This window comes from Ammospiza nelsoni, chromosome 29 (genome assembly GCF_027579445.1).
Source record: "Ammospiza nelsoni isolate bAmmNel1 chromosome 29, bAmmNel1.pri, whole genome shotgun sequence".
Classification (NCBI taxonomy): domain Eukaryota; kingdom Metazoa; phylum Chordata; class Aves; order Passeriformes; family Passerellidae; genus Ammospiza; species Ammospiza nelsoni.
In genome coordinates, this window is record NC_080661.1 from 4,722,163 (window position 1) to 4,749,078 (window position 26,916).

The window sequence follows — 26,916 nt, forward strand, 5'->3', positions numbered from 1 at the left end:
AATTTGTTTTCCCCCCCCAGGGATGTTGGTGGTGAAGTTGGGGGGGTCCCGTCTACAGGATCGGCGTGGGGGGAGGGGCGGCCTCCTCCATCCAGGTTTGGGGCAAATTCCCGCGATTTTGGGAAATTTGGGGATTTTGGGGGGATTTGGGAGAATTTTGGGGAATTTTGGGTGGAGTTTGGGGGATTTCAGGGAAATTTTGGGGGGATTTATGGAAAATTTGGGATTTTGGAGGGGATTTGGGGAGAAATTTGGGAGATTTAGGGAGGATTTCAGGTGGAATTTGGAAGAATTTTGGGAGATTTTGGGGGGAGATGGGGAGAATTTGGGAAAATTGGGAATTTGGGAAAATTTGGGGTTTTTTTTAAATTTAGGAAAATTCTGGAGGGATTTTGGGTGGAATTTGGGGAATTTAGGGAAGATTTTGGGGGGAATTTGAGCATTTTTGGGAAAATTTGGGATTTTTGATGGAATTTGGGGTGAATTTTGGGGAGGGTTTGGGGAAAATTTGGGATTTTTGGGTGGAATTTGGGGAATTTTGGGTGAAATTTTGGGGAGATTTGAGAGAATTTTGGGGGTCAGCATGGGGGGAGGGGCGGCCTCCTCCATCCAGGTTTGGGGCAAATTCTCGACATTTTGGGAAATTTGGGGATTTTGGGGGGATTTGGGAGAATTTTGGGGAATTTTGGGTGGAGTTTGGGGGATTTCAGGGAAATTTTGGGGGGATTTATGGAAAATTTGGGATTTTGGAGGGGATTTGGGGAGAAATTTGGGAGATTTAGGGAGGATTTCAGGTGGAATTTGGAAGAATTTTGGGAGATTTTGGGGGGAGATGGGGAGAATTTGGGAAAATTGGGAATTTGGGAAAATTTGGGGTTTTTTTAAAATTTAGGAAAATTCTGGAGGGATTTTGGGTGGAATTTGGGGAATTTAGGGAAGATTTTGGGGGGAATTTGAGCATTTTTGGGAAAATTTGGGATTTTTGATGGAATTTGGGGTGAATTTTGGGGAGGGTTTGGGGAAAATTTGGGATTTTTGGGTGGAATTTGGGGAATTTTCGGGTGAAATTTTGGGGAGAGTTGAGAGAATTTTGGGGGTCAGCATGGGGGGAGGGGCGGCCTCCTCCATCCAGGTTTGGGGCAAATTCTCGACATTTTGGGAAATTTGGGGATTTTGGGGGGATTTGGGAGAATTTTGGGGAATTTTGGGTGGAGTTTGGGGGATTTCAGGGAAATTTTGGGGGGATTTATGGAAAATTTGGGGGGATTTTTTGGGGGGATTTTTGGGGGTTTTGGGGAAAATTTGGGGGATTTTTAGGGAGAATTTGGGGGGATTTAGGGGCGATTTTGGGGGGATTTTTTTGGGGATTTTGGGGTGGATTTCAGGGAGGTTTTTGGGGGAATTTGGGGGATTTAGGGGGGAATTTTGGGGGGATTTTGGAGGGGGATTTTGGAGGATTTGGGGGAATTTAGAGGGAAATTTTGGGGGGATTTTGGGGTGAAATTTGGGGGGATTTAGGGAGGATTTTGGGTGAAATTTGGGAGGATTTTTTGGTAGAATTTGGGGGAGAATTTGGGAGGATTTTTGGAGTGAAATTTGAGGGATTTAGGGAGGATTTGGGGAATTTTGGGGCTATTTTGGGTGAATTTGGGGGGATTTTTTGGGGGGATTTTTTTTGGGATTTCGGGGTGGATTTCAGGGAGGTTTTGGGGGGAATTTGGGGGGAATTTCAGGGAGATTTTGGGGGAATTTCAGGGGATTTAGGATGGATTTGGGGGGGTTTGGGAGAGAATTTGGGGGATTTGGGGAAATTTCCGGGGATTTTTGAGAGGAATTTGGGGGGAATTCTGGGATTTTGGGGGGACTTTAGGGGGGAATTTGGGGGATTTGAGGAAATTTTGGGAGATTCTGGGTAGAATTTGGGGAATTTTTGGGGAAATCTGGGGGGGATTTTTGGGGAGATTGGGTGGATTTATGGAAATTTTGGGATATTTGGGGGAATTTCGGGGATTTGGGGATTTTGGGGTTCCTGGGAGGATTTTTATGGCATTTTCATATTTTGGATGGGATTTTTTTGGGGGGGATTTTCGCTGTTCCTGCACCGAATTTTGGGGGGAATTTTGGGATTTTTTTGCTCTTTCATTGGAATTTTTTTTTTGTTTTATTTTGGGACTTTTGAGGTGTCTAGTTTGGATTTTTTTTTTTTTTTTTTTTTTTTTTTTTTTTTTTTTTTTTTGGATTTTGGGAATTTTAGGTTTCTGGTTGGGATTTTTTGGGCATTTTAGGATTTTTTGTTTTTCCAGTCAGGATATTTTGGGGATTTTGGGATTTTTGAGGTCTCTGGGTGGGATTTTCTTGGATTTTGGTACTTCGGGGGTTTCTGGTCAGAATTTTTTGGGTCTTGGGGCTTTTTAATGGGATTTTGGGTGTTCCTGGGTGGATTTTCTCGGGGTTTTTTGCGTTTTTCTTCATCCTGGATGGATTTTTTTGGGGATTTTCGGTGCCACCCCGTTGTCCCCGCGGTGTCCCCTCAGGTGCAGGGTGACAACGAGGCCGAGCGGGATTTGGGGGCCGTGCAGCGCGGGGACCCCGAGATGGAGCAGAAGCTGAACCGGGTCCTGCGCGGCTGCATCGAGAGCGGGGCCGCGAACCCCGTCAGCTCCATCCACGACCAGGGCGCCGGGGGGAACGGTGAGAGAGGGGACATTTGGGGACATTTGGGGACATTGGGGACATTGGGGACCCCGTCAGCTCCATCCACGACCAGGGCGCCGGGGGGAACGGTGAGAGAGGGGACATTTGGGGACATTTGGGGACATTGGGGACATTGGGGACCCCGTCAGCTCCATCCACGACCAGGGCGCCGGCGGCAACGGTGGGTGACATTTGGGGACGTTGGGGACATTGGGGGGATTGGGGACATTGGGGACGTTGGGGGTGTTGGGGACATTGGGGACATTTGGGGACATTGGGGACATTGGGGACCCCGTCAGCTCCATCCACGACCAGGGCGCCGGCGGCAACGGTGAGAGGGGGGACATTTGGGGACATTGGGGACGTTGGGGACATTGGGGATGTTGGGGACGTTGGGGACATTGGGGGGATTGGGGACATTGGGGGGATTGGGGACATTGGGGACATTGGGGGGATTGGGGAGTTTGGGGACATTGGGGACATTGTGGACACCGTCAGCTCCATCCACGACCAGGGCGCCGGGGGGAACGGTGAGAGAGGGGACATTTGGGGACATTTGGGGACATTGGGGACATTGGGAGTGTTGGGGGTGTTGGGGACATTGGGGACATTGGGGGTGTTGGGGACGTTTGGGGACATTTGGGGGGATTGGGGACATTGGGAACATTGGGGGCGTTGGGGACATTGGGGACACCATGGGACGAATCGGTGGTGCCAGGCTGTTGTCCCCACTGATGTCCCCGATGTCCCCAACAATGTCCTTTGTGTCCTCACTGACGTCCCCAGTGCTGTCCCCACTGATGTCCCCCTGATGTCCCCAATGTCCCCAATGTCCTCAATGCTGTCCCCATTGATGTCCCCAATGTCCCCAATGTCCCCAATGCTGTCCCCACTGATGTCCCCACTGATGTCCCCACTGATGTCCCCAATGTCCCCAATGTCCTCAATGTCCTCAGTGATGTCCCCAATGTTGTCCCCAATGTCCTCAATGATGTCCCCCCTGATGTCCCCAATGTCCCCAATGTCCCCCTGATGTCCCCAATGTCCCCAATGCTGTCCCCAATGTCCCCAGTGCTGTCCCCACTGATGTCCCCAATGCTGTCCCCAATGTCCTCAATGATGTCCCCACTGATGTCCCCAATGTCCCCCTGATGTCCCCGATGTCCCCAGGCAATGTCCTCAAGGAGATCTCGGAGCCGGCCGGGGCCGTCATCTACGCCAGCCGCTTCCAGGTCAGTGTCACCTCAGTGTCACCAATGTCACCCCCGTGTCACCAATGTCACCTCAATGTCACCTCGGTGTCACCTTGGTGTCACCAATGTCGCCTCAGTGTCACCAAATGTCACCCACGTGTCACCAATGTCACCTCAATGTCGCCAAATGTCACCTCCTTGTCACCAATGTCACCTCAATGTCACCTCAGTGTCACCTCGGTGTCACCAATGTCGCCTCAGTGTCACCAAATGTCACCCCCGTGTCACCAATGTCACCTCAATGTCACCTCGGTGTCACCTTGGTGTCACCAAATGTCACCCCCGTGTCACCAATGTCACCTCAATGTCACCAAATGTCACCCCAGTGTCATCCCCCCGTGTCACCAATGTCACCTCAATGTCACCAAATGTCACCCCCGTGTCACCAATGTCACCTCAATGTCACCAAATGTCACCCCCGTGTCACCAATGTCGCCTCAGTGTCACCTCGGTGTCACCTTGGTGTCTCTAATGTCACCTCGGTGTCACCCCCCCGTGTCACCAATGTCACCTCAATGTCACCTCGGTGTCACCTTGGTGTCACCAATGTCGCCTCAGTGTCACCAAATGTCACCTCCGTGTCACCAATGTCACCTCAATGTCACCTCAGTGTCACCTCGGTGTCACCAATGTCACCTCAGTGTCACCAAATGTCACCCCCGTGTCACCAATGTCACCCCTGTGTCACCAAATGTCACCCCCGTGTCACCAATGTCACCTCAGTGTCACCAAATGTCACCCCCGTGTCACCAATGTCACCCCTGTGTCACCAATGTCACCCCCGTGTCACCAATGTCACCTCAGTGTCACCAAATGTCACCCCCGTGTCACCAATGTCACCCCTGTGTCACCAATGTCACCTCCGTGTCACCAATGTCACCTCAATGTCACCTCAGTGTCACCTCGGTGTCACCAATGTCACCTCAGTGTCACCAAATGTCACCCCAGTGTCACCAATGTCACCTCAATGTCACCTCGGTGTCACCTTGGTGTCACCAATGTCACCTCGGTGTCACCCCCCCGTGTCACCAATGTCGCCTCAATGTCGCCAAATGTCACCTCCGTGTCACCAATGTCACCTCAATGTCACCTCGGTGTCACCTTGGTGTCACCAATGTCACCTCGGTGTCACCTCGGTGTCACCAATGTCACCTCAGTGTCACCAAATGTCACCCCCGTGTCACCAATGTCACCTCAATGTCACCAAATGTCACCCCAGTGTCATCCCCCCGTGTCACCAATGTCACCTCAATGTCACCAAATGTCACCCCCGTGTCACCAATGTCACCTCAGTGTCACCTCGGTGTCACCTTGGTGTCACCAATGTCACCTCAATGTCACCTTAATGTCCCCCCAATGTCCTCAGTGTCCCCAATGTCACCGTTGCTCCCCGGTGTCCCCAATCCCCCAAATGTCCTCCAATGTCCCCTCAGTGTCACCCCAGTGTCACCCCAGTGTCACCCCCATGTCACCAATGTCACCTCAATGTCACCAAATGTCACCCCAGTGTCACCTCAGTGTCACCTCAGTGTCACCCCAATGTCCCCAGTGTCACCCCAGTGTCATCAATGTCACCTCAGTGTCACCTCAGTGTCACCCCAATGTCCCCAGTGTCACCAAATGTCACCAAATGTCACCCCAATGTCACCCCAGTGTCACCTCAGTGTCACCAATGTCCCCAATGTCACCCCGATGTCACCCATGTCCCCAATGTCACCCCAATGTCACCCCAGTGTCACCTCAGTGTCACCCCAATGTCACCAAATGTCACACCAATGTCACTCCAGTGTCACCTCAGTGTCACCAAATGTCACCCCAGTGTCACCTCAGTGTCACCAATGTCCCCAATGTCACCCCAGTGTCACCTCAGTGTCACCCCAATGTCACCCCAGTGTCATCAATGTCGCCTCAGTGTCACCTCAGTGTCACCCCAATGTCGCCTCAGTGTCAGCAGTGTCCCCAGTGTCACCTCAGTGTCCCCTTAGTGTCACCCCAGTGTCACCAGTGTGACCCCAGTGTCCCCTGAATGTCCCCCCAATGTCCTCAGTGTCCCCAAATGTCCCCAAATGTCCCCAAAGCTCCCAATGTCCCCATGGTGTCCCCAAATGTCCCCAATGCTCCCAATGTCCCCAATGTCCCCAATCCCTTCAATCTCCTAATGGCCGCCATTGTTCCCAATGGCTTTGGTGGCACCTTGGTGACATCGGTGACACCTTGGTGACATCGGTGGCAGCTGGGTGACCCCACCGTGAGCATCCTGGAGCCCTTGTCCCCCTCATGCCATGTCCCCAGTGTCCCCAGTGTCCTCAAAGCCTTTAACCCCTTCAATGCCGTGATATCCCCCATTGTTCCCAATGGCTTTGGTGGCACCTTGGTGACATCGGTGACACCTTGGTGGCCCCGGTGGCAGCTGGGTGACGCCACGCTGAGCATCCTGGAGCTCTGGGAGGGGTCTGTGTGTCCCTTGTCCCCAGTGTCCCCACTGTCCCCAAAGCCTTTAACCCCTTCAATGCCGTGATATCCCCGTTATACCCAATGGACTTGGTGACACCTTGGTGACATCGGTGGCACCTTGGTGACATCGGTGACACCTTGGTGGCCCCGGTGGCAGCTGGGTGACCCCACCGTGAGCATCCTGGAGCTCTGGGGCGCCGAGTACCAGGAGTCCAACGCGCTGCTGGTGCGGCCGGAGGCGCTGGGGCTGCTGCGGCGGCTGGCGGAGAGAGAGCGCTGTCCCCTCAGCGTGGTGGGGACAATCACGGGAGATGGCAGGGTGAGACTGGGGACACTGGGGACACTGGGGACGTTGGGGACATTGAGGGGACATTGGGGACATTGGGGGGCCTGGGGACATTGGGGACATTGGGGACATTGAGGGGATTGGGGACATTGGGGGGACGTTGGGGACATTGGGAGAGAGAGCGCTGTCCCCTCAGTGTGGTGGGGACAATCACGGGAGATGGACGGGTAGGGGACATTGGGGACATTGGGGACATTGAGGGGATTGGGGACATTGGGGACACTGAGGGGACATTGGGGGGCTTGGGGACATTGGGGACATTGGGGACATTGGGAGAGAGAGCGCTGTCCCCTCAGCGTGGTGGGGACAATCACGGGAGATGGACGGGTAGGGGACATCACTGGGGACATTGGGGACATTGAGGGGATTGGGGACATTGGGGACACTGAGGGGACATTGGGGACATTGGGGACATTGGGGAGAGAGCGCTGTCCCCTCAGCGTGGTGGGGACAATCACGGGAGATGGCAGGGTGAGACTGGGGACACTGGGGACACTGAGGGGACATTGGGGACATTGAGGGGACATTCGGGACACTGAGGGGACACTGAGGGGCTTGGGGACATTGGGGACAATGGGGACATTGAGGGGACATTGGGGACATTGTGGGGATTGGGGACATTGAGGGGATTGGGGGGATTGGGGACATTAATGAGGACACTGGGGGGATTGGGGACATTGGGGGGATTGGGGACACTGGGGACATTGGGAGAGAGAGCGCTGTCCCCTCAGCGTGGTGGGGACAATCACAGGAGACGGACGGGTAGGGGACATCACTGGGGACATTGGGGACATTGGGGACATTGGGGACATTGAGGACATTGAGAGGATTGGGGACATTGGGGGGATTGGGGACATTGGGGACATTGGGGACATTGGGAGAGAGAGCGCTGTCCCCTCAGTGTGGTGGGGACAATCATGGGAGATGGACGGGTAGGGGACATTGGGGACATTGGGGACATTGAGGGGATTGGGGACATTGGGGACACTGAGGGGACATTGGGGGGATTGGGGACATTGGGGACATTGAGGGGCTTGGGGACACTGGGGGAATTGGGGACATTTGGGGACATTGGGGACATTGGGGGGATTGGGGACACTGGGGACATTGGGGACATCATTGGGGGACATTGGGGACATTAATGGGGACAGTGGTGACATTGGGGACATCATTGGGGGACAGTGGGGACATTGGGGACATTAATGGGGACATTGGGGACATTGGGGGGATTGGGGACATTGGGGGGACTTTGGGGACATTGGGGACATTGGGGACATTGAGGGGACATTGGGGACATTGGGGACACTGAAGGGATTGGGGACATTGGGGACAGTGGGGACATTGGGGACATTAATGGGGACATTGGGGACATCAATGGGGACATTAATGTTGATTTTTGGGGTTTTTTTGGGTGATTTTTGGGGTGTTTTGGGGTCCTGAGGGGTTTTTGGGGTGGATTTTTTTGGGGGGGGGTTTTGAGGTTGAATTTTGGGGTTTTTTGAGGTGATTTTGGGATGGATTTTCGGGGTGATTTTTGGGGGGTTTTGGGGACAATTTTTGGGGTAATTTTTGTGGGTGTTTTGGGGTCATTTTGTTGTGGTTTTGGGGTAATTTTTGGGGTGTTTTGGGGTCGTTTTGTTGTGATTTTGGGGTAATTTTTAGGGTGTATTTGGGGTCATTTTGTTGTGATTTTGGGGTAATTTTTAGGGTGTATTTGGGGTCATTTTGTTGTGATTTTGGGGTAATTTTTGTGAGTGCTTTTGGGGTCATTTTGTTGTGATTTTGGGGTAATTTTTGGGGTGTTTTTGGGGTCATTTTGTTGTGATTTTGGGGTAATTTTTGTGGGTGCTTTTGGGGTCATTTTGTTGTGGTTTTGGGGTGTTTTGGGGTTGATTTTCGAGATAATTTTTGTGGGTGTTTTTGGGCTGTTTTGGAGATTTTGGGGTTGATTTTTGGGGTGTATTTGGGGTTGATTTTGAGGGTAATTTTTGGGTTGATTTTGGGGTGGTTTTGGGGATTTCTGGCGCATTTTTGGGGTCATTTTGTTGTGATTTTGGGGTAATTTTTGTGGGTGTTTTTGGGGTCATTTTGTTGTGTTTTTGGGGTATTTTTGGGGTGTTTTGGGGTCATTTTGTTGTGATTTTGGGGTAATTTTTGGGGTGTTTTGGGGTCATTTTGTTGTGATTTTGGGGTAATTTTTGTGGGAGTTTTTGGGGTCATTTTGTGGTTTTGGGTTGATTTTTGGGGTGTTTTGGGGTTGATTTTCGAGATAATTTTTGTGGGTGTTTTTGGGCTGTTTTGGGGATTTTGGGGTAATTTTTGGGGTGGATTTGGGGTTGATTTTCAGGGTAATTTTTGGGGTGATTTTTGGGTGTTGGGGTTTTCTGGCGCATTTTTGGGGTGGTTTTGGGGTAATTTTTGTGGGTGTTTTTGGGGTCATTTTGTTGTGGTTTTGGGGTGTTTTGGGGTTGATTTTCGAGATAATTTTTGTGGGTGTTTTTGGGCTGTTTTGGAGATTTTGGGGTAATTTTTGGGGTGGATTTGGGGTTGATTTTCCGGGTAATTTTTGGGTTGATTTTGGGGTGGTTTTGGGGATTTCTGGCGCATTTTTGGGGTGGTTTTGGGGTTGGTTTTGGGGTAATTTTTGTGGGTGTTTTTGGGGTCATTTTGTTGTGGTTTTGGGGTCATTTTTAGGGTGTTTTGGGGTCATTTTCTTGTGGTTTTGGGGTCATTTTGTTGTGATTTTGGGGTGATTTTTGTGAGCGCTTTTGGGGTCATTTTGTTGGGTTTTTGGGGTGGTTTTGGGGTATTTTTGGGGTGTTTTGGGGTTGATTTTCGAGATAATTTCTGTGGGTGTTTTTGGGCCGTTTTGGGGTAATTTTGGGGTTTATTTGGGGTTGATTTTGGGGTGTCCCCCCCCCAGATCGTGCTGGTCGATGACCTGGCCTCGCCAGTGCCCGAGGGGGGGTCCCACAAGGGGCTCCCCACCCCCGTCAACCTGGAGCTGGAGTGGGTGCTGGGCAAGATGCCCCAGAAGGTGAGAGGGGACCCCAAAAAATGACCCAAAATTTGGGGGGACACCCCGAAATGGGACCCCAAAAATGGCCCCAAAATTGGGATGGAAGCCCCAAAATGGGGTCCCAAAATGGAACCCAAAAGGTGAGAGGGGACCCCAAAAACCGACCCACAATTTGGGGTGACACCCCAAAATGGGACCCCAAAAACCGACCCGAAATTTAGGGGGAGGAGTCCAAAAACTACACCCCAAAAAGGTGAGAGGGGACCCCAAAAACTGACCCACAATTTGGGGGTGACACCCCGAAATGGGACCCCAAAAATGGCCCCAAAAATTGGGATGGAAGCCCCAAAATGGGGTCCCAAAATGGAACCCAAAAGGTGAGAGGGGACCCCAAAAACCGACCCACAATTTGGGGTGACACCCCAAAATGGGACCCCAAAAACCGACCTGAAATTTAGGGGGAGGAGTCCAAAAAATACACCCCAAAAATGTGAGAGGGGACCCCAAAAACTGACCCAAAATTTGGGGTAACACCCCAAAATGGGACCCAAAAAATTGACCCAAAATTTAGGGGGAGGAATCCAAAAAATACACCCCAAAAAGGTGAGAGGGGACCCCAAAAACTGACCCAAAATTTGGGGGGGACACCCCGAAATGGGACCCCAAAAATGGCCCCAAAAATTGGGATGGAAGCCCCAAAATGGAACCCAAAAGGTGGGAGGGGACCCCAAAAACTGACCCAAAATTTGGGGGGACACCCCGAAATGGGACCCAAAAATGGCCCCAAAATTGGGATGGAAGCCCCAAAATGGGGTCCCAAAATGGAACCCAAAATTTGGGGGTGACACCCCGAAATGGGACCCCAAAAACCAACCCGAAATTTAGGGGGAGGAGTCCAAAAAATACACCCCAAAAAGGTGAGAGGGGACCCCAAAAACTGACCCGAAATTTGGGGGGGACACCCCAAAATGGGACCCAAAAACCAACCCGAAATTTAGGGGGAGGAGTCTAAAAAATACACCCCAAAAAGGTGAGAGGGGACCCCAAAAACTGACCCGAAATTTGGGGGGGACACCCCGAAATGGGACCCCAAAAATGGCCCCAAAATTGGGATGGAAGCCCCAAAATGGGGTCCCAAAATGGAACCCAAAAGGTGAGAGGGGACCCCAAAAACTGACCCACAATTTGGGGGGACACCCCGAAATGGGACCCCAAAAACCGACCCGAAATTTAGGGGGAGGAGTCCAAAAAATACACCCCAAAAATGTGAGAGGGGACCCCAAAAACTGACCCAAAATTTGGGGTAACACCCCAAAATGGGACCCAAAAAATTGACCCAAAATTTAGGGGGAGGAATCCAAAAAATACACCCCAAAAAGGTGAGAGGGGACCCCAAAAACTGACCCAAAATTTGGGGGGGACACCCCGAAATGGGACCCCAAAAATGGCCCCAAAAATTGGGATGGAAGCCCCAAAATGGAACCCAAAAGGTGGGAGGGGACCCCAAAAACTGACCCAAAATTTGGGGGGACACCCCGAAATGGGACCCAAAAATGGCCCCAAAATTGGGATGGAAGCCCCAAAATGGGGTCCCAAAATGGAACCCAAAATTTGGGGGGACACCCCGAAATGGGACCCCAAAAAACCGACCCGAAATTTAGGGGGAGGATTCCAAAAACTACACCCCAAAAAGGTGAGAGGGGACCCCAAAAACTGACCCAAAATTTGGGGGTGACACCCCGAAATGGGACCCCAAAAATGGCCCCAAAAATTGGGATGGAAGCCCCAAAATGGGGTCCCAAAATGGAACCCAAAAGGTGAGAGGGGACCCCAAAAACTGACCCACAATTTGGGGTGACACCCCAAAATGGGACCCCAAAAACCGACCTGAAATTTAGGGGGAGGAGTCTAAAAAATACACCCCAAAAATGTGAGAGGGGACCCCAAAAACTGACCCAAAATTTGGGGGGGACACCCGGAAATGGGACCCCAAAAATGGCCCCAAAAATTGGGATGGAAGCCCCAAAATGGAACCCAAAAGGTGGGAGGGGACCCCAAAAACTGACCCAAAATTTGGGGGTGACACCCCGAAATGGGACCCCAAAAATGGCCCCAAAATTGGAATGGAAGCCCCAAAATGGGGTCCCAAAATGGAACCCAAAAGGTGAGAGGGGACCCCAAAAACCGACCCACAATTTGGGGTGACACCCCAAAATGGGACCCCAAAAACCGACCCGAAATTTAGGGGGAGGAGTCCAAAAAATACACCCCAAAAAGGTGAGAGGGGACCCCAAAAACTGACCCAAAATTTGGGGTAACACCCCAAAATGGGACCCAAAAAATTGACCCAAAATTTAGGGGGAGGAATCCAAAAAATACACCCCAAAAAGGTGAGAGGGGACCCCAAAAACTGACCCGAAATTTGGGGGGGACACCCCGAAATGGGACCCCAAAAACCGACCCAAAATTTAGGGGGAGGAGTCCAAAAAATACACCCCAAAAATGTGAGAGGGGACCCCAAAAACTGACCCAAAATTTGGGGGGGACACCCGGAAATGGGACCCCAAAAATGGCCCCAAAATTGGGATGGAAGCCCCAAAATGGAACCCAAAAGGTGGGAGGGGACCCCAAAAACTGACCCAAAATTTGGGGGGGACACCCCGAAATGGGACCCCAAAAAACCGACCCGAAATTTAGGGGGAGGAGTCCAAAAAATACACCCCAAAAAGGTGAGAGGGGACCCCAAAAACTGACCCGAAATTTGGGGGGACTCCCCAAAATGGGACCCCAAAAACCGACCCAAAATTTGAGGGAATGCCCTGAAATGGGACCCCAAAAATGGGGGGAAGAATCCAAAAAAGGGACCCCAAAAAGGAACCCCACAAAGTGAGTGGGGACCTCAAAAATGGCCCTGAAATTTGGGGTAACACCCCAAAATGGGACCCAAAAAATTGACCCAAAATTTGGGAGCGATGGCCCAAAATGGGGAGCCCCAAATTTGAGCTTTTTCCCCAAAAAAATTCGAAGCCCAAAATTTTTGACCCCATTTTTTTATGAACCCCAAATTTGACCTTTTCCCCCCAAATTTTTGACCCCAATTTTATTTTTTAATGAACCCCAAATTTGACCTTTTTCCCCTCCAAATTTTTGACCCTAATTTTATTTTTAATTAACCCCAATTTCAACCTTTTTCCTCCCAGATTTTGACCCCATTTTTATTTTTTATGAACCCCAAACTTGACCTTTTTCCCCCCAAATTTTTGACCCCAATTTTTTTTCTTTATGAACCCCAAATTTATCCTTTTTCCCCCCAAATTTTTGACCCAAATTTTATTTTTTATGAACCCCAATTTTAACCTCTTCCCCCAAATTTTTGACCCCAATTTTATTTTTATAAACCCCAAATTTGACCTTTTTCCCCCAAATTTTTGACCCCAATTTTTTTTCTTTATGAACCCCAATTTTAACCTTTTTCCCCCCAAGATTTTCACCCCTATTTTTTTTCTTTATGAACCCCAAATTTGACTTTCCCCCCAAATTTTTGACCCCAATTTTTTTCTTTATGAACCCCAAATTTGACCTTTTCCCCCCCCCCAAATTTTTGACCCCAATTTTATTTTTTATGAATCCAAATTTCAACCTTTTCCCGCCCAATTATTTTACCCCCAATTTTATTTTTATAAACCCCAAATTTAACCTTTTACCCCAAAATTTTTGACCCCATTTTTTAATGAACCCCAATTTTAACCTTTCCCCCCCCCAAATTTTCGACCCCAATTTTTTTTCTTTATTAACTCCAAATTTCAACCTTTTCCCCCCAAATTTTCGACCCCAATTCTTTTTCTTTATGAACCCCAAATTTGTCCTTTTTCCTCCCAAATTTTTGACCCAAATTTTATTTTTTATGAACCCCAATTTCAACCTTTTTCCCCCCAGATTTTGACCCCAATTTTATTTTTATAAACCCCAAATTTGACCTTTTTCCCCCAAATTTTTGACCCCAATTTTTTTTCTTTATGAACCCCAAATTTAACCTTTTTCCCCCCAAATTTTTCACCCCAATTCTTTTTCTTTATGAACCCCAATTTTAACCTTTTTCCCCCCGAGATTTTCACCCCAATTTTTTTTCTTTATGAACCCCAAATTTGACCTTTTCCCCCCAAAATTTTTGACCCCAATTTTTTTTCTTTATGAACCCCAAATTTGTCCTTTGTTCCCCCGAATTTTTGACCCCAATTTTCTTTTTTATGAACCCCAATTTTAACCTTTTTCCCCCCAAAGTCTTGACCCCAATTCTTTTTCTTAATGAACCCCAAATTTGACTTTTCCCCCCAAATTTCTGACCCCAATTTTATTTTTTAATGAACCCCAATTTTAACCTTTTACCCCCAAATTTTCGACCCCAATTTTTTTTCTTTATTAACTCCACATTTAACCTTTTTCCCCTCAATTTTTTTGACCCTATTTTTTTTTTTTTTTTTTTTTTTAAATTAATCTATTTATTTCTCACTTCATTAATGTATTTATTAACAAACAATGAATTAATTAACAGGAGTTCCACCTGTCGCGGGCGGCGCTGCCCCGGCGCCCCCTGAGCCTCCCCCCGGCGCTGTCGGTCAGGGCCGCCCTCGAGAGGGTCCTGAGGCTGCCGGCCGTGGCCAGCAAGCGGTACCTGACCAACAAGGTGAGTCCGTGTCACCTGTGTCACCTGTCTGTGTCACCTGTCACACCTGTCACACCTGTCTGTGTCACCTGTGTCACCTGTGTGTGTCACCTGTGTCACCTGTGATAGCCCAACCCCACCCCAACCCCCGGCCGTGGCCAGCAAGCGGTACCTGACCAACAAGGTGAGTCCGTGTCACCTGTGTCACCTGTCTGTGTCACCTGTGTCACCTGTCACACCTGTCTGTGTCACCTGTAATAACTAAATGTGAGCCCAACCCCCGGCCGTGGCCAGCAAGCGGTACCTGACCAACAAGGTGAGTGTGGGACACACCTGTCACACCTGTGTCACACCTGTCTGTGTCACCTGTGTGTGTCACCTGTGTCACCTGTCTATGTCACCTGTGTCACCTGTGTCACCTGTCTGTGTCACCTGTGTCACCTGTCTGCGTCACCTGTCACACCTGTGTGTGTCACCTGTGTCACCTGTCTATGTCACCTGTGTCACCTGTGTCACCTGTCTGTGTCACCTGTGTCACCTGTCTGTGTCACCTGTCACACCTGTGATAGCCCAACCCCACCCCAACCCCCGGCCGTGGCCAGCAAGAGGTACCTGACCAACAAGGTGAGTGTGGGACACACCTGTCACACCTGTCTGTGTCACCTGTCTGTGTCACCTGTGTCACATCTGTGTTACATCAATGTGAGCCCAAGCCCCGGCCGTGGCCAGCAAGCGGTACCTGACCAACAAGGTGAGTCCTTGTCACCTGTGTCACCTGTGTCACCTGTCTGTGTCACCTGTGTCACCTGTGTGTGTCACCTGTCACACCTGTGATAGCCCAACCCCACCCCAACCCCCGGCCGTGGCCAGCAAGCGGTACCTGACCAACAAGGTGAGTCCGTGTCACCTGTGTCACCTGTCTGTGTCACCTGTGTCACCTGTCACACCTGTCTGTGTCACCTGTAATAACTAAATGTGAGCCCAACCCCCGGCCGTGGCCAGCAAGCGGTACCTGACCAACAAGGTGAGTCCGTGTCACCTGTGTCACCTGTCTGTGTCACCTGTGTCACCTGTGTGTGTCACCTGTGTGTGTCACCTGTGTCACCTGTCTGCGTCACCTGTCACACCTGTGTGTGTCACCTGTGTCACCTGTCACACCTGTGATAGCCCAACCCCACCCCAACCCCCGGCCGTGGCCAGCAAGCGGTACCTGACCAACAAGGTGAGTGAGGGTCACACCTGTCTGTGTCACCTGTGTCACCTGTCTGTGTCACCTGTGTTACCTGTGTCACCTGTGTGTGTCACCTGTGTTACCTGTGTCACACCTGTCTGTGTTACCTGTGTCACACCTGTCCTTGTCACCTGTGTCACACCTGTCTGTGTCACCTGTGTCACATCTGTGTTACATCAATGTGAGCCCAACCCCCGGCCGTGGCCAGCAAGCGGTACCTGACCAACAAGGTGAGTCCTTGTCACCTGTGTCACCTGTCTGTGTCACCTGTGTGTGTCACCTGTGTCACCTGTGTCACCTGTGTCACCTGTCACACCTGTCTGTGTCACCTGTGTCACACCTGTCCTTGTCACCTGTCACCTGTCTGTGTCACCTGTGTCACCTGTGTCACACCTGTCTGTGTCACCTGTGTCACCTGTGTCACACCTGTCTGTGTTACCTGTGTCACACCTGTCTGTGTCACCTGGCACACCTGTGATAGCCCAACCCCACCCCAACCCCCGGCCGTGGCCAGCAAGAGGTACCTGACCAACAAGGTGAGTCCGTGTCACCTGTGTCACCTGTGTGTGTCACCTGTGTCACCTGTGATAGCCCAACCCCACCCCAACCCCCAGCCGTGGCCAGCAAGCGGTACCTGACCAACAAGGTGAGTCCGTGTCACCTGTGTCACCTGTCTGTGTCACCTGTGTCACCTGTGTCACCTGTGTCACCTGTCTGTGTCACCTGTGTGTGTCACCCCAATGTCACCTGTGTCACCTGCCTGTTACGATTCTGTGACCTCTGTGTTACTTCTGTGTCACCTCAGCATCGCCTCGGTGTCACCTGTGCCACCCCCGCCGCAATGTCCCCAATGTCCCCAATCCCCCCAACGCCCCCAATGTCCCCACTGTCCCCAATGTCCCCAATCCCCCCACTGTCCCCAATGTCCCCAATGTCCTCATTGTCCCCACTGTCCCCATTGTCCCCAATGTCCCCAATGTCCCCAATCCCCCCAATGTCCCCAGTGTCCTCATTGTCCCCACTGTCCCCATTGTCCCCAATGTCCCCAGTGTCCCCAATGTCCCCAGTGTCCCCAATGTCCCCACTGTCCTCCATGTCCCCAATGTCCCCACTGTCCCCAATGTCCCCGTTGATGTCCCCACCAGGTGGACCGCTCGGTGACAGGCCTGGTGGCGCAGCAGCACCCAGTGTCCCCACTGTCCCCATTGTCCCCAATGTCCCCAATGTCCCCTCATTGTCCCCAATGTCCCCAATGTCTCCAGTGCTCCCAATCCTCCCACTGTCCCCAGTGTCCCCAATGTCCCCAGTGTCCCCAATGTCCCCAATGTCCCCACTGTCCCCAGTGTCCCCAGTGTCCCCAATGTCCCCGTTGATGTCCCCGCAGGTGGACCACTCGGTGACAGGCCTGGTGGCGCAGCAGCACCCAGTGTCCCCAATGTCCCCAATGTCCCCATTGTCCCCAATGTCCCCAATGTCCCCAATGTCCCCAGTGTCCCCAATGTCCCCAGTGTCCTCAATGTCCCCACTGTCCTCCATGTCCCCAATGTCCCCAGTGTCCCCAGTGTCCCCAATGTCCCCGTTGATGTCCCCACCAGGTGGACCGCTCGGTGAGAGGCCTGGTGGCGCAGCAGCACCCAGTGTCCCCACTGTCCCCATTGTCCCCAATGTCCCCAATGTCCCCTCATTGTCCCCAATGTCCCCAGTGTCTCCAGTGCTCCCAATCCTCCCACTGTCCCCAGTGTCCCCAATGTCCCCAGTGTCCCCAATGTCCCCAATCCTCCCAATGTCCCCAATGTCCCCGTTGATGTCCCCACAGGTGGACCGCTCGGTGACGGACCTGGTGGCGCAGCAGCACCCAGTGTCCCCAATGTCCCCAATGTCCCCAATGTCCCCAATCCCCCCACTGTCCCCAATGTCCCCAATGTCCCCGGTGTCCCCAATGTCCCCGTTGATGTCCCCACCAGGTGGACCGCTCGGTGACGGGCCTGGTGGCGCAGCAGCAGTGCGTGGGTCCCCTGCACACGCCGCTGGCCGACGTGGCCGTGGTGGCCCTGTCCCCGTTTGGGGACAGCGGCGCCGCCACCGCCATCGGCGAGCAGCCGATCAAGGGGCTGCTGGACCCCGCGGCCGGGGCGCGGCTGGCGCTGACCGAGGCCATCACCAACCTGGTGTTCGCACGGGTGACACACCTCAAGGTGACACTGGGGACATTGGGGACATTGGGGGCGTTGGGGACATTGGGGGTGTTTGGGACATTGGGGACATTGGGGACATTGGGGACACTGGGGGTGTTTGGGGGATTTGGGGGTGTTTGGGACATTGGGGACATTGGGGACATTGGGGACATGGGGCGCTGGCCGAGGCCATCTCCAACCTGGCGTTCGCCAGGGTGACACACCTCAAGGTGGCACTGGGGACATCGGGGACACTGGGGACACTGGGGGTGTTTGGGGGATTTGGGGACATTGGGGGTGTTTGGGACATTGGGGACGTTGGGGACATTGGGGGGATTTGGGGACATTGGGGACATCGGGGACATTGGGGACATTGGGGACATGGGGCGCTGACCGAGGCCATCACCAGCCTGGTGTTCACCAGGGTGACACACCTCAAGGTGGCACTTGGGGACATTGGGGACATTCAGGACATTGGGGGGATTCGGGGACACTGGGGACATTGGGGACATCGGGGACATTGGGGGCGTTCAGGACATTGGGGACTTTGGGGACATTGGGGACGTTGGGGACTTGGGGGGGATTGAGGACGTTGGGGACATTTTGGGGCATTTGGGGGATTTGGGGTGTGTGGGACGTTGGGGACATCAGGAGGGTTTGGGGGATTTTGGGGTTTTTTGGGGATTTTGGGGACGTTGGGGACATTGCGGGGGTTGGGGACATTGCGGGGGTTGGGGACATGGTGGGCTGGGGGTGGCAGCAGGGGGAGGTGACAGGCGGTGGCACTGACCTGTCCCCTCCCCCATCTCTCTCTCTGTCTCTCTCTGTGTGTCCCCTTTGGCTGTGACAACTCCGTGTCCCTCTGTGTGTGTCCCCAATGTCCCCAACCCCCCCAATGTCCCCATTGTCCCTAAATGTCCCTAAATGTCCCCAATGTCACCACTCCCCCCAATGTCCCCAATGTCCTCATTGTCCACACTGTCCCTAAATGTCCCCAATCTCCCAATCCTCCTCAATGTCCCCAATGTCCCCAACCCCCCCATTGTCCCCACTGTCCCTAAATGTCCCCAATGTCCCCAACTCCCCCAATGTCCCCACTGTCCCTAAATGTCCCCACTGTCCCAAACCTTCTCAATGTCCCCATTGTCCCTAAATGTCCCTAAATGTCCCCAATGTCCCAAATCCCCCAAACCTCCTCAATGTCCCCAATGTCCCCATTCACCCCAATGTCCCCTCAATGTCCCCATTGTCCCCACTGTCCCTAAATGTCCCCACTGTCCCCAATCTCTTCAATGGCCCCCCTGTCCCCAAATGTCCCCAATCCCCCAAACCTCCTCAATGTCCCCAATGTCCCCAACCCCCCCAATGTCCCCTCAATGTCCCCTCTGTCCCCAATGTCCCCGCTGTCCCCAATGTCCCCGCTGTCCCCAATGTCCCCTCTGTTGCCCCTGTCCCCAATGTCCTCAATGTCCCCAACCTCCTCCCAAACCCCCCAACCCCACAACATCCCCAATGTCCCTAATGTCCCCAATCCCCCCAATGTCCCCAACTTCCCCAATCCCCCCGCTGTCCCCAAATGTCCCCAAACGTCCCCAAATGTCCCCAATGTCCCCAACTTCCCCAATGTCCCCGCTGTCCCCGAATGTCCCCAAATGTCCCCAGGACGTGAAGTGCTCGGGCAATTGGATGTGGGGCTCCAAGCTGGGCGCCGAGGGCGGGGCGCTGGTGGCCGCGTGTGACGCGCTCGTGGTGGCCCTGCGTCACCTGGGCGTGGCCATCGACGGCGGCAAGGACTCGCTGAGCATGGCGGCCCGAGTGGGGACCGACACCGTGATGGCACCCGGTGACAATGGGGACACCGGGGACAGTGGGGGCGTTGGGGGACATTGGGGGCGTTGGAAACATTGGGGACATTGGGGACATTGGGGGGATTGGGGACATTGGGGGGATTGGGGACTCACTGAGCATGGTGGCCTGAGTGGGGACCGACACCGTGATGGCACCTGGTGACAATGGGGACACTGGGGACAGTGGGAACATTGGGGGACATTGGGGGGATTGGGGACATTGGGGACATTGGGGACTCGCTGAGCATGGCAGCCTGAGTGGGGATGGACACCGTGATGGCACCTGGTGACACTGGGGACAGTGGGGACACTGGGTGACATTGGGGACAGTGGGGGGATTGGGGGACAGCGGGGACATTGGCGGGATTGGGGACATTGGGGACATTGGAGGACATTGGGGACAATGGGGGACATTGGGGACAGTGGGGACATTGGGGTCATTGGGGACATTGGGGGGCGTTGTTGGCACTGGGGACATTGGGGACACCCAGGTGACCCCGAGGTGACCCCGCGGTGTCCCCGCTGTCCCCGCTGTCCCCAGGTGCGCTGGTGATCTCGGCCTACGCCGTGTGCCCCGACGTGACGGCCACCGTGACCCCTGACCTCAAGTGTCCCAACGACCGAGGTGAGGGGACACCTGGGGACACACCTGGGGACAGCTGGGGACACCTGGGGACAGTTGGGGACACACCTGGGGACAGCTGGGGACACACCTGGGGACACCTGGGGACACCTGGGGACACCTGGGGACACACCTGGGGACATCTGGGGACACACCTGGGGACAGCTGGGACACACCTGGGGACACACCTGGGGACACCTGGGGACAGTTGGGGACACCTGGGGACAGTTGGGGACACACCTGGGGACACCTGGGGACACCTGGGGACAGTTGGGGACATTTTTGGGGCCATTTTTAGGTGGATTTTCCCCCATTTTTGAGTCAATTTTTGGCTCAATTTTTCTCCATTTTTGGGTTAATTTCCCCCATTTTTGGGTCCATTTTTGGGTGAAATTTCCCCAGTTTTTGGGTCAATTTTTGGCTCAATTTCCCCCATCTTTGGGTCCATTTTTGGGTCCATTTTTGGGTCAATTTCCCCCATTTTTGGGTCCATTTTTGGGTCCATTTTTGGCTCAATTTCCCCCATTTTTGGTCCATTTTTGGGTCCATTTTTGGGTGGAATTTCCCCAGTTTTAGGTCCATTTTTGAGTCCATTTCCCCCATTTTTGGGTCCATTTTTGGGTTAATTTCCCCATTTTTGGGTCCATTTTTGGGTGAAATTTCCCCAGCTTTAGGTCCATGTTTGTGTCAATTTCCCCCATTTTTGTGTCCATTTTTGGGTGAAATTTCCCCAGTTTTTGGGTCCATTTTTGGGTCAATTTCCCCCATTTTTGGCTCAATTTTCTGGGTGGAATTTCCCCAGTTTTGGGTCCATTTTTGGCTCAATTTCCCCCATTTTTGGGTCCATTTTTGGATGGAATTTCCCCATTTTTGGGTCATTTTTGGGTCCATTTTTGGCTCAATTTCCCCCATTTTTGGGTCCATTTTTGGCTCCATTTTTGGGTGGAATTTCCCCAGTTTTTGGGTCAATTTTTGGCTCAATTTTTCTCCATTTTTGGGTCCATTTTTGGGTGAAATTTCCCCCATTTTTGGGTCAATTTTTGGGTCAATTTCCCCCATTTTTGAGTCCATTTTTGGGTGAAATTTCCCCAGTTTTAGGTCCATTTTTGGGTCAATTTTTGGGTCAATTTCCCCCATTTTTGGGTCCATTTTTGGGTCCATTTTCCCCATTTTTGGCTCAATTCCCCCCATTTTCCCCCCGATTCTACCCCAATTTTGTGTCTGATTTGGGCTGATTTTTGGGTCATTTTTGGGTTATTTCTGGAGTGATTTTTGGGTGATTTTTGGGTTGATTTTGGGTTGATTTTGGGGTGATTTTTGGGTTGATTTTTGGGTGATTTTTGGGTGTTTCAGGGATATGCCTGGGGCTGATTTTGGGGTGATTTTTGGGCTGATTTTTGGGCGATTTTTGGGTGATTTTTGGGTGATTTTTGGGTGTTTCAGGGATATGCCTGGGGCTGATTTTGGGGTGATTTTTGGGTGATTTTTGGGGTGATTTTTGGATGTTTTTGGGGTGATTTTGGGGTGATTTTTGGATGTTTTTGGGGTGATTTTTGGGTGATTTTTGGGCTGATTTTTGGATGTTTTTATGGTAATTTTTGGGTGTTTCAAGGATATGCCTGGGGCTGAATTTTAGGGTGATTTTTGGATCATTTTGGGCTGATTTTTGGGGTGATTTTTGGATCTTTTTGGGGTGATTTTTGGGTGTTTCAGGGATATGTCTGGGGCTGATTTTTGGGTGATTTTTGGATCATTTTTGGGTGATTTTTGGGTGTTTTTGGGGTGATTTTTGGGTGATTTTTGGGTGTTTCAGGGATTTGCCTGGGGCTGATTTTGGGGTGATTTTTGGGGTGATTTTTGGATGTTTTTGGGATGATTTTTGGGTGATTTTTGGGTGTTTCAGGGATATGCCTGGGGCTGATTTTTAGGGTGATTTTTGGATCATTTTGGGCTGATTTTTGGGGTGATTTTGGGGTGATTTTTGGGGTGATTTTTAGGGTGATTTTTGGATGTTTTTGGGGTGATTTTGGGGTGATTTTTGGGTGTTTCAGGGATATGCCTGGGACTGATTTTGGGGTAATTTTTGGATCATTTTGGGGTGATTTTTGGGTGTTTCAGGGATATGCCTGGGGCTGACTTCTGGGTGATTTTTGGGGTGATTTTTGGATGTTTTTGGGGTGATTTTTGGGTGTTTCAGGGATATGCCTGGGGCTGATTTTGGGGTGATTTTTGGATCATTTTGGGGTGATTTTTTGGGTGATTTTTTGGTGTTTCAGGGATATACCTGGGGCTCACTTGGGGGTGATTTTTGGGGTGATTTTTGGGGTGATTTTGGGGTGATTTGGGGTTATTTTGGTGTTTTCAGGGACCCTGCTGTGGGTGCAGCTGAACCCCGGGCGGCACCGGCTGGGTGGCTCCGCCCTGGCCCAGGTGTTCGCCCAGGTGGGCGACGAGAGCCCCGACCTGGACCGGCCCCAGAGCCTGGAGAGCGCCTTCAACGTCACCCAGGAGCTGCTCAAAGGTTTGGGGCCAAAAACCAAAATTTTGGGAAAAAAACCCTGGGATTCTGGGGCTCTTTGGGTGAAAAAATGGTGATTTTTGGTCAAAAAACGGCGATTTTAGGGGGAAAAATTGGTGATTTTTGAGTGGAAAAAAATGGTGATTTTGGTTTTTTTTTCTTGTGAAAAGAATGGAGATATTTGGGGCAAAATCCGGTGATTTTTGGGTGGAGAATTGAGATTTTGGGGTGAAAACTGGGGATTTTAGGGCTTTTGGGGTGAAAAATGGTGATGTCAGGGTGAAAAAACTGAGATTTTTGGAGTGAAGAAAATTGAGATTTTGGGGCAAAACCTGCCGAGTTTGGGGTGAAAAATGGGGATTTTGGGCAAAAAATGGAAATTTTAGGGTGAAAATGGTATTTGTGGGGATTTTGGGGTGAAAAATGGTGATTTTGGGACTTTTTGGGTGAAGAAACGGCAATTTTTGGGCAAAAAATGTCAGATACTCGGGAGAAAAGCGGCCAATATTTGGGAGAAAAATGGCAGTTTTAGGGCAAAAAAATTGGCAATTTTGGGGTGAAAAATGGTGAATTTGTGTCCAGAAATGGCAATTTTGGGGTGAAAAATGGGGATTTTGGGGCGTTTGCCCTGAGCTGGAGCAGCCCCAGAGCCTTCAACGTCACCCAGGAGCTGCTCAAAGGTTTGGGGCCAAAAACCAAAATTTTGGGAAAAAACCCCCCAGGATTCTGGGGTGAAAAAAAAACGGGGATTTGAGGAGTTTTGGAGTGAAAGATGGTGACATTCGGTGACCCCAAAGTGACATTCGGTGACCCCAAAGTGACATTTCATGGCCTCGGGTGACACTTGATGACCCCAAGGTGGCATTTGGTGACCCCAGTGTGACCCTGAGGTGACATTTGGTGACCCTGAGGGGACGCTTGGTGACCCCAATGTGACATTTCATGACCTTGGGTGACACTTGATGACCCCAAGGTGACATTTGGTGACCTCGATGTGACATTTCATGACCTTGGGTGACATCTGCTGACCTTGGGTGACATTTGCTGACCATGGGTGACATTTCAAGACCTGAGGTGCCCCTTGGTGACATTTGGTGACATTTGGTGACCCCGACGTGACATGCCATGAACTTGGGTGACATTTGGTGGCCCCGATGTGACATTTCATGACCTTGGGTGACATCTGCTGACCTTGAGTGACATTTGGTGACCCCGATGTGATGTTTAGAGGCCCTGAGTGACATTTGGTGACCCCGATGTGACATTCCATGACCTTGGGTGACATTTGATGACCCTGAGGTGACATTTCAAGACCCTGAGGTGCCCCTTGGTGACATTTGGTGACCCCGACGTGACATTCCATGACCTTGGGTGACATTTGATGACCCTGAGGTGACATTTGGTGACCCCGACGTGACATTCCATGAACTTGGGTGACATTTGCTGACCCTGAGGTGACATTTGGTGACCCTGATGTGCCCCTCGGTGACATTTGGTGACCCCGACGTGACATGCCATGACCTTGGGTGACATTTGGTGGCCCCGATGTGACATTCCATGACCTTGGGTGACATTTGATGACCCTGAGTGACACTTGGTGACCCCGACGTGATGTTCAGTGACCCTGAGGTGACATTTGGTGACCCCGATGTGACATTCCGTGACCTTGGGTGACATTTGATGACCCTGAGGTGACACTTGGAGCCCCTGGGTGACATTTGGTGACCCCGATGTGACATTCCATGAACTTGGGTGACATTTGGTGATCCTGATGTGACATTTCATGACCTTGGGTGACATTTGCTGACCTTGGGTGACACTTGGTGACCCCGATGTGACATTTCATGACCTTGGGTGACATTTGCTGACCTTGGGTGACACTTGGTGACCCCGAGGTGACATTTCATGACCTTGGGTGACATTTGCTGACCATGGGTGACATTCCAAGACCCCGCGGTGCCCTCTGGTGACGCTCGGTGACGCTTGGTGACGCTTGGTGTGTCCCCAGAGCGCGTGGTGACCGCGGGCCACGACGTCAGTGACGGTGGCCTGCTGGGCTGCGTGCTGGAGATGGCCTTCGCGGGGAACTGCGGCGTCACCGTCACCGTGCCCGCGCCGCCCGCCGGCGTCACACGTCAGTGACAGCGCTGTCCCCTGCGTGTCCCCTGTGTGTCCCCAATGTCCCCAGTGTGTCCCCAGTGTGTCACCTGTGTGTCCCCAGTGTGTCCCCAATGTCCCCAGTGTGTCCCCAGTGTGTCCCCTGCGTGTCCCCAGTGTCCCCAATGTCCCCAATGTCCCCAGTGTGTCCCCTGTGTGTCCCCTGTGTGTCCCCTGTCTGTCCCCAGTGTCCCCAATGTCCCCTGTGTGTCCCCAGCGTCCCCTGTGTGTCCCCTGTGTGTCCCCAATGTGTCCCCAGTGTGTCCCCTGTGTGTCCCCAGTGTGTCCCCAATGTGTCCCCTGTGTGTCCCCAGTGTGTCCCCTGTGTGTCCCCTGCGTGTCCCCTGTGTGTCCCTTGTGTGACCCCAATGTGTCCCCAGTGTCCCCAGTGTGTCCCCAATGTCCGCTGCGTGTCCCTTGTCCTCAATGTCCCCAATGTCCCCTGTGTGTCCCCAATGTGTCCCCTGTGTGTCCCCTGTGTGTCCCCAGTGTGTCCCCTGTGTGTCCCCAATATGTCCCCAATGTCCCCTGTGTGTCCCCTGTGTGTCCCCTGTGTGTCCCCAATGTCCCCTGCGTGTCCCCTGCGTGTCCCCAGTGTGTCCCCAGTGTGTCCCCTGTGTGTCCCCTGTGTGTCCCCAATGTCCCCTGCGTGTCCCCTGCGTGTCCCCAGTGTGTCCCCAGTGTGTCCCCTGTGTGTCCCCTGTGTGTCCCAATGTCCCCTGTGTGTCCCCAGTGTGTCTCCAGTGTCCCCAGCGTCCCCTGTGTGTCCCCTGTGTGTCCCCAGTGGGTCCCCAATGTCCCCTGTGTGTCCCCTGTGTGTCCCTTGTCCCCAGTGTCCCCAATGTCCCCAATGCCCCCAACCCCCCCAATGTCCCCAATGTCCCTCACTGTCCCCAATGTCCCCAACCCCCCCAATGTCCCCAATGTCCCCAATGTCCCCAATCCCCCTAATCCCCCCAATGTCCCCAATGCCCCCAATGTCCCCAACCTCCCCGATGTCCCCAATGTCCCCTCACTGTCCCCAAACCCCCAATGTCCCCACTGTCCCCAATGTCCCCCCAATGTCCCCTCAATGTCCCCGATGTCCCCAATGTCCCCAGTGTCCCCAATCCCCTCAATGTCCCCAACCCCCCAGTGTCCCCTCAATGTCCCAAATGCCCCGAATGCCCCCACTGTCCCAAATCTTCCCAATGCCCCCAATGTCCCCAGTGTCCCCAGTGTCCCCAATGTCCCCTCACTGTCCCCAATGTCCCCAACCCCCCCAATGTCCCCAACCCCCCCCATTGTCCCCAACCCCCCCAATGTCCCCAACCCCCCCATTGTCCCCAACCCCCCCAATGTCCCCAACCCCCCCATTGTCCCCAACTCCCCCAATGTCCCCAGTGTCCCGTTTTCCCAACGCCCCCACTGTCCCCAATGCCCCCAACCCCCCCTGTCCCAAATCTCCCCAATGCCCCCAATGTCCCCAGTGTCCCCAATGTCCCCAATTCCCTCAATGTCCCCAATGTCCCCAATTCCCTCAATGTCCCCAATGTCCCCAATGCCCCCAGTGTCCCCAATGTCCCCAATGCCCCCAGTGTCCCCAATGTCCCCTCGCTGTCCCCAATGTCCCCTCACTGTCCCCAGCGCTGGCGCTGCTCTTTGCCGAGGAGCCGGCCCTGCTGCTCGAGGTCCCGGCCGTGGCCGCTGTCCCCGTGTGCCGCCGCTACCAGGACGCCGGTGTCACCTGTGTCCCCATCGGCCACAGCGGCCCCTACGGACCCCGCGCCATGGTGAGGGGACACTGGGGACATTGGGGACAGCGGGGGGATTGGGGACATCGAGGGGGTTTGGGGACACTGGGGGACATTGGGGACCTCGAGGGGGTTTGGGGACACTGGGGGACATTGGGGACAGCGGGGAGATTGGGGATGTTGGGGACATTGGGGACCTTGAGGG

General features: G+C 52.7%; 1 protein-coding gene across 1 annotated transcript in view; it reads left to right on the forward strand.

Moving 5' to 3' along the window:
- Positions 1-26,916, forward strand: part of PFAS (phosphoribosylformylglycinamidine synthase) — an 87,855-nt gene that overhangs the window by 42,339 nt on the left and 18,600 nt on the right. The window contains 13 exon segments of the mRNA XM_059490595.1: positions 21-40; positions 42-95; positions 2,535-2,691; positions 3,865-3,926; positions 6,559-6,720; positions 9,671-9,784; positions 14,319-14,450; positions 17,625-17,855; positions 19,497-19,677; positions 20,223-20,306; positions 22,669-22,824; positions 24,830-24,955; positions 26,605-26,750. Of these exon segments, the coding sequence (XP_059346578.1) occupies positions 21-40; positions 42-95; positions 2,535-2,691; positions 3,865-3,926; positions 6,559-6,720; positions 9,671-9,784; positions 14,319-14,450; positions 17,625-17,855; positions 19,497-19,677; positions 20,223-20,306; positions 22,669-22,824; positions 24,830-24,955; positions 26,605-26,750 (1,625 nt within the window).